At 39.7% G+C, this 12,338-nt stretch overlaps 1 protein-coding gene across 3 annotated transcripts in view; it reads right to left on the bottom strand.

Annotated features, from left to right (window-relative positions):
• ZNF112 (zinc finger protein 112) overlaps positions 1 to 11,705 on the bottom strand; it is a 35,728-nt gene extending 24,023 nt beyond the window's left edge. For 2 of the 3 annotated variants that reach the window (XM_060084254.1, XM_060084253.1), the window contains exon 1: positions 11,489 to 11,705. Coding sequence is in view for 1 of the 3 variants with exons in the window: in XM_060084253.1 (XP_059940236.1) it covers positions 11,489 to 11,515 (27 nt within the window). In the remaining 2 variants the exon portion in view is untranslated. Of the gene's footprint in view, positions 1 to 6,701; positions 6,741 to 11,488 lie in introns of those variants that run through there. The other variant, XM_060084255.1, reaches the window with a different exon arrangement.
• Between the last annotated feature and the right edge of the window lie 633 nt (positions 11,706 to 12,338).

The following is a 12,338-nucleotide window of genomic DNA, read 5'->3' as shown; positions in this document are numbered from 1 at the left end:
CCGCCTGTCACAACTAAGGAGCCTGCCTGACACAACTAAGACCCAGCGCAACCAAAGAACGAAAGAGCATATTTTGAATGGAATGAAAATGAAGACACAACATATCAAAATGTATGAGATGCTGCCAAAGCAGGTATTATTTTTAAAAATGTATTCAATGATGTATATATTAGAAAACAGGAGGAGTCTTAAATTCATTATCTAAGCTAAGAACTAGGGGAAAAAGGGAAAATAAATTAAACCTAAAACAAACAGAAAAAAAGGAAATAATAAACATAAGACAGAAGTCCATAAATCCAAAATAAACATAAAACATAAATCGATGTAACTGAAAACATGAAAACACTAGACAAAATCAGGGTTGGCAAAATATGGCCAATTATGGTCCACTGCTTGTTTTTGTATAGGCTGTATGCTAATGATGGTTTTTAACATTCTTAGAGATGGACTGAGTTTTTTAAATGGTTGGGAAAATTTTTTTAAAGAATATTATTTTAAGACACATAAAAATTACATGAAATTCAAATTTCGATGTCCATAAAGTGTTATTGGAACATTACCATGCTCATTTGTTTACATATTGCCTATGGCTGCATTCATACTACAGCAGCAGAGTTGTGTAGTTACAACAGAGACCGTATGTGCCCCTCTCATTTCTTTATACTGTTGGTAAACACAGTACAAATCATAGTGACCTAGCTATAGCTCAACAGCACTTCAAGTATCATGTGTGTTTTTTTAAGTATCGCATGTAATGATGGACCACAACATTTAAATTTTTTTATTACTAGCACATACTCATCATGTCAAAACAAGAGAAAAAGAGACTTCAAATGTTGCACTTTTAAGGCACTTGGAAGTAAAATATTTTGTTACAGAAGTAGATGGCAAAGCCTTTTGCCTTTTATGCAGCAACAACAATAGCTATGCTAAAAGAATACAATATATGTGAACATTAGCAGACTAAGCATTCATCACAAATATGCTCAATTCACAGTAAGCACTGGTCAGAAGAATTTAAAATTTTTAATGAAATGTCTCATTGGAACAGATATTCTTCACAAAAATAATGAAAATGAGGCTGCAACCAAAATAAGTTTTGGATATTCAGATATTCAGCTTCTATTTCTGCCCCAAGCAAATAAAGCAATTTACCAATGACGAGTTAATTAAATCATGTTTGACTGTGGCAGCCAAAGAAATGTGTCCTGAAAAAATAAACTTTTCTAAGATTATTAGACTTTGGGCAAGAATCGTTGCTCAAAGAGTTGAATACAATGGGAACATTATAGTCAATTAAAATATAAGGGAAATAATTCTGACAAACTTTATTTGGCTCTTGGCAATTCAGCATGTCACAGATGTTGCTCAGTAACTGTTTATTGAAGGAATCATTGACAAGTTTGAAGTGACTAATCAGTAAGTCACCAGAATAGCCTGCGTGGAACAACTACAGTTGAAAATATTTTCAAAGAAGTTGAAAACATACTAATTCAGTGTAACCTGAACTGTAATCTTCTGGACTGTGTGAAAACTGATTACAAATTTATAAAGCTGGAAAAAATGTAAGTCTGTAGTCTATGGTTCTTTATTGTATTATTCATCAGCAGGTACTTTGCAGAAAATATTTTCATGTATCAGGTGCTATTGACGCAGTAGCATCAACAGTGAACTTCATTGCTCTCATGGACTTAATCATCAAAAGTTTCATGAATTTCATCAGAAACAGAAGCTAAATATCCTGACTTGCCTTACCACCCAGCAGTTCAATGGCTGAGCTGCAGTCAAGTTTTATTGTGATGTTTTAAGTCTCGGGCTTTCTAAATGAGAAAAGCTGCCCTCCACCACTATTACTGAATACTGAATGGCTTTGGAAATTAGCTTTAGCTGCAGACTTCATGATTTTTTTTTTAATGAATTCAACCTAGAAGGCAAAAATAGCACTTATACTGTAGTAAAGTCATTTCAATGACAACTAATTTTGTTTGAATCCCAAGTAGTGCCAAGCTACTTTATAAATTTCCATTGTTGTCAAAAGTTAAAACAAGGCAGATCTTCATTCCGCACAAATTTTTAGTGTGATGCGATTGCCAAAACTCAGAATTGTACACTAAAAATAATTTTACTGTATGCAGGTTAAACAATAAACGTTAAAAATTAAATGAGGCTGTTCAACAAGCACTTGTTCAATGTTAAAGTAAATAAAGATCACCTGGGGCTCCTATTAAAAGGAAGAGCCTTGGTCCCACCCCTTCAAAATTCTAAATAAATTGGCATGAAACTGGACCCAAGGACATGCCTTTATATAGAGCTCCCAGGTGATAATGCTGCTTGAAAGCAGCCAGAGAAGAACAATGCATTACCTACAGGGGTACAATGATTCGAATGAACCCAGATTTCTCATTAGGAGCCATGAGGCCAGAAGGAAGTAGCACAATACTTTTAAAGTAGTGAAAGAAAAGAACTGTCAAAGCAGAATTGTATACTAAAGATAATAGTTTAGAAAAATATTTAGGAATGAAGGTGAAATAAAGATATTCTCAGATGAACTAAGAATTCACAGGGAGCAGATTTGCTCTAAAAGGACTGGTGAAGGAGAACTTTCAAAGGAAATAAAAGAAAGAAATTTGCATCATACAGGAAGGAGGAGCAACAGAACAGTAAATATCCGGGAAAATATGATAGGTTACTCGTCTCTTGAGTTCTTTAAAATATATTTGACCATTGGAAGCAAAAATTCTAACACTATAGGGTTTTCAAGTTATATACATGCAATATATGACAACTAGAGCATAAAGGTAATGCACTAGTTTTCTCGGGCTCCTTTCTAGTTTCTTTCTTTGTCTTTAGTTTTCAGCAGTTTGATTATAATGTGCCTGGGCTTGGATTGCTATGAGTTCAGCCTGTTTGGGATTTGCTCAACTTCTTAAAAGAAAACCTATAAGTTACACTTAAGATACTAGAAAAGAGAAGCAAAATAAACCCAAGTCAAGCAAAACAAAGGAAATCATAAAGGTAAATATAGAAATCAATGAAACCAAAAGCAGTTGTTTTTTTTTTACCATAACAAAAACTCTAGCAAGAGTGGCAAAAAATAAGAGATAACAAAGGTTACCAATATTAGGAATGAAAAAGTAGATATCATTACTTCTAGAAGAAAATATAAGAGAAAAATCTTCCTGACTTAGAATTAGGCAGAGTTCTTAGAAATGAAAGGCACAATTCATAAAAGAAAACACTGATAAATCAGACTTCATCAAAATTAAAAACTTTTGCTCTGCAAAAGACACTGTTAAGAGAATGAAAAGATAAGCTATAGGCTGAGAAAAAAATGTTTGCAAAGGACATATCTTGACAAAGGACTTGTATCTAGAATATATGAATAACTCAAAAATCAACAATATGGAAAACACAACTCAATTACTCAATTTAAAACTGGGCAAAACACTTTAGTAAAGAAGATAAATACGCTGAAAAAAAGGTATATCTGCTGAACATCATTAGTCATTAAGGAAATGTATATAAAAGTCACAATAAGATACCAACACATGCCTACCATAATGGCTAAAATTAAAAAAACAAAAACAGAAAATACTAAGTGCTGACAAGGATGTGGAGCAACTGGTACTCTCATATATCATTAATGGGAATGCAAAATAGTAGATACCCTGGAGAACAGTTTGGCCACTTCTTACAAAGTTAAACATACATTTTCCATGTGACCCAGCAATCCCATTCCTGGTTATGAATTCTAGAAAAATAAGCAAAGAAAACCTTGTACACAAATATTTATAGCAGCTTATTCATAAATGCCAAAAGCTAGAAACATTCCAAATATTCTTCAATGGGTGAATGGATAAACTATGGTATATCCATAAATGTAATATTAATCAGCAATAAAAACAAAGTACTGATACACAACCAGGATGAATGTCAAAGGCATTAAGCTGGGAACAGTTCTTGGAGCTCTCTGAGATGCTGTTCCTAGGTTATAATCCTCGATTTGGCTCAAATAAAATTTTTCATTAAAAAAAAACGCATTATGCTGAGTTAAAGAATACAGCCCTAAAAGGTTACACATGGTATAAGGCCATTTATGTGACATTCTCAAAAGATGAAATTATAGGGTTATAGTGATCACCAGTGGTTACAGATGCGGTGAGGGGTGATTATAAAAGGAAAATAGGAGAATGTTTTGGTGTGATGGAACTGTTCTGTGGCTGATGAAAGTGGTGATTATACGAATCTACACCTGTGGTAAAATTAATAGAATTGTACCCCAAACAGGAAAAAAGTAGTTAATTTTACTGTACGATGATTGTTTTAAAAAACCTGCTTCTCATCTGTTAAATGAGGGTAATGATAGGTTTGTTATGAAAAATAAGTTAGTATCTGTAAGTCACTGGAAACACTGTCTGGTCATAAAACACAAGCTATAAATGTTAGCTGTTATCATTTCTATCAATGTATTTCTCAGGAAATTTGTTTTAGATCATGAAAATAATTACTCATAAGCATTTCAACAATCTGAAATAGATGGTGGATTCTACAGCTCACCAACATTAAAGATTAAGGAACATCTCCATGGGTTATTTCTATTCTGTTCTGTTACCTAATTCCAATTTCAGGAATTCTGCACTGCAAACTCTTGATGCCGGCAGTCTGTTGGGTAGCTACTCTAACTCCAAACCCTTGCCAATCTTGTACTGTGTGCCGGGCACACAGAGAAAAATATGACATGGTCCCAGCAACAGAAGAACTTTCAGTGTATGAAAAGAGAGAGATGAGAAACAAAGAGCCCCAAGACATAGGTAAGTCACACCGTACACGGGAAAACAAAGAGCATTGGACTTTGGAACCATCCCTCTCCAAAGTGCAATGCTCTTGTGTCCCCTAGCTTTCTCAAATGAGTGCCATTCTCCAAGCTGCAAAAATAAAAACCTTGGAGTAGCTGCTAACATCTCCCTTTCTTGGTCTTGGATATAAACAATGGATGATAGTCAATTTTTGGCAATTATAACAATAAATCAATCACTATCATACTGACTCAATGTTGGGGACTTGCTTTAAAATACTGAAACAAAAAAAATTGGAGCAGGGGTGTGTTGATACAAGACTGACAAATGTTAACAAGGGTTGAATTTGGGTGATGGTTCCACAGGGGTTCATTATTTTATTCTTATTACATTTGGCTGTTTGTAACTTTCCACAGTAAGAACTTAAGGGGAAAATAAAACCTATGATACCTATTTTGAAAAACTTAAGTAAAAGTCCAAAAATAAATCTACAGAACAGGAAAACAAGAAAATATTAATATTGTTATCTCTACATCCTGTACTACATCCTTCATAAATTTTCTTAATTCTTTATAATATGCAATCATTATTTTTATAATCAGAATATGAACTATATTATTTCAAATAAAACTCAATTAAATTGCAAATAACTGAAAAAAATCTCATCAAAAACTCAAAGCTTTCATGGCCCTCTACAAAAATCCAAACATGCCTTCTCAACCTGACACTAAACACATTAAGAACTAAGGCAGCAGATCGAAACTACCTAAATTCAAATCCCAGCTAAGCCTCTTACTAGCTGTGACCTAGGATAAACAACACAGGCTCTGTGTCTGTTTCCTCATCTTTAACATGGGAATAACAGTATCCCCAGTTCCCATAGGGCTCTTGTGAGGATTAAGTATGTTCATTCATATAAAGCTCCTAGATTAATGTTTAGCACTAAATGTTTAAACATTATCATTATTACTCATGCCCACGTATTCCCCCATCCCTTCCTGCATTTATTCAACAAATATCAGGGCATCTTTGTAGCAGAATTTGCCCGTGAGTGATGGAAATGTCTTCTCCCCTGCGAAGAGATGACATAAGAGGAAGAAGGATGCTAAGTCCTAGTCAGGTGAGTCTCTGCTGCCTGCGGCCAAAGGGTCACTCCCTCCTCACTGCAGCCTTTTGCAAGAAGTTAAGGCTGGGAGAGGAAAGGAAGCTGAAAGAAATCAGAACTTCACCAGTACTCCCGCATAAATCACAGGGCACATCCCAGACAACAGCCAGAAGTGATCCTCTCCAAAAATTTTAATTAAAAAAATTAGGAGTCTGGGTTCAGCCCCGATTCCTTCAGGGATCAGAGAAGGGCCAGGGACACCGTAGCAGGAGCTCTGACCCAATCCCGGGTTCACAAAAGCTTTCAGGGAACTGAGCGCTTTTCGGGAAATTAAAAAATACTAGGAACAAGAGACCTTGTGATTTTTAACCACAAGCCAGCCTCTGTTCTAAGTCTTTTCCTGTACATTCTCATTTAACTCTCAAAACAGCCCTATTAGGTAGACACTAAGGCCAACTTTAAAGAAGAGAAGACAGAGACATGTACATACTCGCCGAATATACTGTTAGGAAGCGGCAGCGCGGGCTGGTGGTCGCGAAAAGGGGGGGTGGGGGGCAAGTACAGAACCCAGGAGACCCCCAACCCCAGAGACATACGGCCCTGGCCCGGGCCCCTACACCAGAGATGCACCAGCAGTCCCACGCTCCAGGAGGCTCATTCAAAGGGAGCACCAACCGCGCCCTTCGCCCCAGATGGATTCCTTCCCCAAGGTCGAGGGCCGGGTCGCTATTGGCCCACAACAAAGCGAAGAAAGGTCAGTGTAGACGCGGGGAGAGAAGCCCGGGGGAGGGAAGGCTCACCTTTCCGAGAGGAAAGAAGGCCGCGGCCTCGCGTACCTGGGCCGGAAGTGACTCTGCCTACAGAGACCTCCTGGACTACGCTTCCCAGAATTCCCGACGGGAGCAGGGACACAGCCTCATCCTCCTGTAGCGGAAGTTATCCAACTACGGTGTTCCCGGGCTACACTTCCCATAATTCCCAGGCACCTCGTCGCCTTCCCAGGGCGGAAGTGCTGGCTGCTATACTGAGCGTGTGGATTGTACTTCACAGCGTCCCAGAGTGAATTTCGTAACCCCGCCTTCCTGGAGCCGAATTGCTTCCAAACCTAGAGCGCTCTACTACACAATTCTGTATTTGCTTAAAGGCGCCTTTTCGGAGCGTAACTGTCTCTGATTCTGTGGATCTTCTGAGCTACCATTACCGAATCTCCTGGGGGGCAGCCCTTTCCGCAAGACTGCCTTTTCTCTTTTGGGTAGACAGTATTTGGATAGTCGGTATTCTCTTTAGGATAGTCAGTATGAATCAACTTTATACTGTTAGTTGAGCTTGGTCTTCCTCTCCCTTTTTTCTTACAAAAAAAAATTTTTTTAACGTGACCAAAACAAAGCAAACTCAACCAGAGCAAACTCTATTTACCTATCCACCTACCTATCCATAGAAACTACCCATAAAGACAGACTACAGAAGCTTGAAATGTGAAAAAAGAAGAGAGAAAGGGAAGGAGGGAGGAAGGGAATAGATTATATAAAGAAAGCGATTTGTAGGCAAAAAATGCAATACTAAAAGGAAATTGTGCTGCCTGCACTGCGCACTGAATGTAAGGAATACAGGATCTCAACCTTACTTTGCCTGGATTGCTGCTTTTATTCTGTATGGGTGTGAATGCATCTAGAACTCTTGACACTGCTACCTCCCATGAGCTGTTCATTCCAAGATCCACAAGAACGGACATGAATGCCAAGAATCCACAAGAAGCAGATGCAACCACTGACCAGGGCATAAAGCAGCAGCAGCAAATGTTTTCCACATTTCCTTGGCTTTAATTGCTAACTATGAAATGTGGGTCATAAGGCAAATGGAAGGAGCTGTAATGATACAGATAAAACATTCTAATATGGGAAGGGATAAATCCTTTATGAAATCTTGAATTTTTTTCTTTTTTGAGCTTCTATTATCACATCACCTATTTTCACCCTGCTCTTGATATTATAAATACTATAAGTTATCAGAAAACTAGCAGAAATAAAGAAAAAAAGAGAGGAGAAAGTTTTATTGCCCACTCTTCTCTTGGGGAAGAAATACAGATTATTTTCCTTGGGCTTTCCTGGTGGCTCAGTGGTTAAGAATCTGCCTGCCAATGCAGGGGACACAGGTTCGAGCCCTGGTCTGGGAATATTCCACATGCCTGTGTGCCACAACTACTGAGCCTGCACTCTAGAGCCCACGCGCCACAACTACTAAGCCCGCGTGCCACAACTACTGAGCCCGCGTGCCTAGAGCCTGTGCTCCACAATAAGCGAAGCCACCGCAATGAAGAGTAGCCCCCGCTCGCCGCAACTAGAGAAAGCCCGCGCGCAGCAACGAAGACCCAACACAGCCAAAAATAAATGAATTTTTAAAAAAAGAAATGCATATTATTTTCCTTTATGCTGGTACATTAATTGTATTTGATGTTATATCACTTGACCCTCTTGTAATCTAGAACAGCTCCCCCTCCCCTTTCTTGTATGCCCTTCACCTACTGAAGTAACTAGGTCAGTTGTCATGTACGATTGCTTACATTCTACATTTGTCCGATGGCTTTTTTGACCTGGCATTTATTGCCCTGAAACTTTGATATATTCTGTGGACTGGAGGTTAAAGGTTAGAGTTTTGGCAAGAATAAGGAAAATATGGTGTTGAAAATAGCTGAACAAGGTCCCATACAGTGTCCAACTGAAACCAGTTCTAATGCTGGGCAAGTACTCTCACTAAGGAGTAAAAGAAAAATAACATAACAGCCGCTATGTGAAAATGCTCAGTGGTTTAAAGAAGGGGATCATTTTAAGAAATTATACCACGTGACTCTTTAACAACCTCTCCCAAAAGGAAATGTTTTTTTAAAATACTTATCTAATACGTAGCTTACGTATTAAGGAAGATCAATCTGATAAAAGGTAAGTTTGGGGGATAAAATGACAGGGAAATTTAAAAATACACTAGACAAAATAAAGAAAATGTTTTGTATACTTACGCTTCCAGCAATAAGAAAATAGGTAATTTGGGACAAACATCTGGCACATGAAAGGTGGATACATTTTTTTAAGTATTGGAAGGCATCAAAACACAGGGTAATGAAGAGTTAGTGGACTAAACTTCAGAAAAAGTTGGAGAGTCATGTATTAGGGGCTGCTTTTCTCCTGGGGTGATGGTCTAGTCAAAGAGCTGAAAAGCCTAGAAGCTCTGTAGCACTCTTGACACCCATTTGGGGCTAGGGGAACAAAAGGTGCCGGCAATACCTATAAAATACAGATCTTTTCAAGCACACATAAAATATTTACAGAAAGGGGTCATAGGGTGCGCCCAAAAGAACAACAACAAATTTCAAAATATTGAAATAAAATTAAATGCTTTCTGAATACAATGAAATTCAGCCAAAAATCAATAACAAAAAGATAATTTTAAAATTTCCATGTATGCATTCAATAAATTATCTCTTAGCTCCAAACCCAACCTTCTTTACATTGCTTTATGGGGCTGGAATGAGAGGGAAATCTGCAGCTATTCTCTTTACTTTGCCATCTGGGTCTATGTTAGGCTCTGCCAAATGTTAGGCTCTGCCAATAGAGGGCGACAGTGATTCACATACTTGGTATCAGGATTTTAAAGTCACGTGTATCAGAATCCTCTGAAGAGAGACTTCCCTGGTGGTGCAGTGGTTAAGATATCCGCCTGCCAATGCAGGGGACACAGGTTCGAGCCCTTGTCCGGGAAGATCCCACATGCTGCGAAGCAACTAAGCCCATGCGCCACAACTATTGAGCCTGCGCTCTAGAGCCCGCATGCCACAACTACTGAAGCCGACACGCCCAGAGCCCGTGCTCCGTAACAAGAGAAGCCACCGCAATGAAAAGCCCGCGCACCGCAACGAAGAGTAGCCCCCACTCGCCGCAACTAGGGAAAGCCCACGCGCAGCAACATGGCCAAAAATAAAATAAATAAATTAATTTTTTAAAAAGTTAAGGCTGGGAAGGAGGCTGGGGGAATCAGAACTGTGTCTCCCTTCTGCACGAATCACAGAAAACACACACACACACACACACACACACACACACACACACACACACACACACACACACACACACACACACACACACTTCTGAAAGAGGGAGAGAGAAAATGAACCCAGACGAAATTCAGGAATAGCCTGGATTCCTGCAGGGATCAGAGAAAAGGGCTGGTAGCACTGCAAGTGGGACTCATCTCTTCCTGGCCTCATGTAAGTTGTCAGGTAACTGAACATTTCTCAGGAAATTAAATACATTAACCAAAAGATACAATTACCTTTGGCTTTAAACCTTTTATTTGTGACTATCCCACTTAACTCTCCAAACAACTCTATTAGGTAAGTACTATTATTTCCCTCTTCTTACAGAAAAGGAATGCAAGGCACAAACAAATTAAGTTAGCTGCTTAATCTCACACCCCTAGGAGGTGGCAGAGCTGCCGGCTCAGTTGGCGATTAGGAACAGACAGCACAGGATACAGGAGACTCAACCCTCGACCACCAGTCGTGGCACTCAAGAAGGCTCACTCCAGTAGGGCCCAACCCCACCCTCTGCCTCTGGCTGCACATTCCCTCTCATAAGGCCAAGGACATGTCACAGTTGACCCCAGCCAAGCAAAGAAGGATTGCCGTCCCGTGCCTGAGTTTCTCCAGGACTGCCACGACCTCACTTCCCTGGAGGAAGTGACTCTACCCACAATTCTTAGTTACGCTCCCAGAATTCCCGACAAGATACTAGTCACAGCCACGCCCCCCTGTAGCGGAAGTTCGCCGCCTACAGAGCTGTTAGACTACACTTCCCAGAACCCTCACGTCATTGCCCTCCTAAGGCGGAAGGTTGGCTACTACCCTTAGAGCCTAGATTATATTTCACACGATTCCAGAGGAATCAGTGAAGAACTACTTGTTTAAACATGTTCACTTATTTGATAATTAATCACATTTTTTCCATGTATTTACTTGCTATAGCGATTGCTTCTTTTAAAAACTTGACTATTCATATCCTTTGCTGTATTCATATCCATATTCCTATTGAGGTTTCATTATCTTAAGATTCCTGTTAAGGATTTTAAGCCATTTTCTAGCATATATGTCAATATATGTCAAATAGGTCAATATTTTCAGCCCAGTTTACTATGTCTTCTACCTTTATGTATGTTGCCTTTTTAACATAGGGAAATTAACTTTTTTCCATACAGACTTAATCATTGTTATATTTGCTTTGCTTAGAACTCTGTGCATCCATAACAAGCAACCTTTTCTGTGCTCCATTACTATTCCACACGTTTTAAAAGTATTAATTTCATTTAACTCTCACAATCCCAGTAAGTACTATATAATTATACCCTGGCAACTGATTCACAGAGATTAACTCGCCCAAAATTATAACACTAGGAAGTGGCTGTGCTGACTGCGAGTCAAGGAGAGGCTGGGGCAGCACAGAACCCACAGACCATCAAACCAGCGATGCACTACCCCAACCTGGGACGCGCTAACCGCTGCAAACGCTAGGAGGCTCTGCCGAGAGGGAGGCGCAAATACCTCTACCCCTTGTCCTCCGCCGACCATCGCTTCTCTTCCTCAAGGCAGGGGGCCGGGCCACCGTTGGTCCCTCGTCCAGGCTGAGGAGGTTCGGAGTAGTTGCTGGGACTCAAGTCTCCACTCCACATGGTGAATGATGGCCGCAACCTCCCCTGGAGCGGATGTTCCTGCAACTCACTTCCCTGGATCCGGAGACCATCCGAGATGGGCCGCACCCCGCACTCCTGAAAAGGAAGTGTTGTCGATTGCACGCAGCTTCTGGACTACACTTCCCAGAATTCCCAGAATTCCCAATGGGTCTACAGCCCTGCCTGTCTGGGGTGGAACTGCTTCAGACTACAACTCCCAGAATGGTCTGCGTGATAGTGCTTCCGCCTTCCCTCCACTATTTATTTTGGTAAAATTCAACCTTGTATTTTTTTTTCCAAGAAAAAACTAGAACGTGGGAATTTAAGGGAAATATGGATATTTAGGGGGAAAAAAGAGAATCATTTCACATTAAAAGAAAATTAACACATTTTAGCAGGAAAGCTATGCCTATGACAAAAGACAAGGGACTTGGTCTGTGCTGCACTGGATGTCGACCTTAAGGAACATGGAATTTCAGACTTGGTTTGACTCCATTGTCTCTTTATTTATGCCTGTCTTCATCTACTTCTGACTTTGCTGTCTGGTATAAACTATTTACTGCAAGATGCCAAGAATCCACGAGGAGTTTCACGCACTGTTCAGGCCGTAAAACAGAAACTGCAGTGTTGTTTCTGACAAATGAGAGGAGCTGCACTGGCAAGGAACTGGAGAAAATATTGTTTTAGGGAAAAGGTCTCTTTCCTCGAAGTTTTTTGAGTTC

The sequence above is a fragment of the Mesoplodon densirostris genome, chromosome 19 (genome assembly GCF_025265405.1).
Source record: "Mesoplodon densirostris isolate mMesDen1 chromosome 19, mMesDen1 primary haplotype, whole genome shotgun sequence".
In the NCBI taxonomy this organism is placed as follows: domain Eukaryota; kingdom Metazoa; phylum Chordata; class Mammalia; order Artiodactyla; family Ziphiidae; genus Mesoplodon; species Mesoplodon densirostris.
The sequence above is the reverse complement of the archived record's forward strand: the minus strand, read 5'-3'. Positions and strand labels throughout refer to the sequence as shown.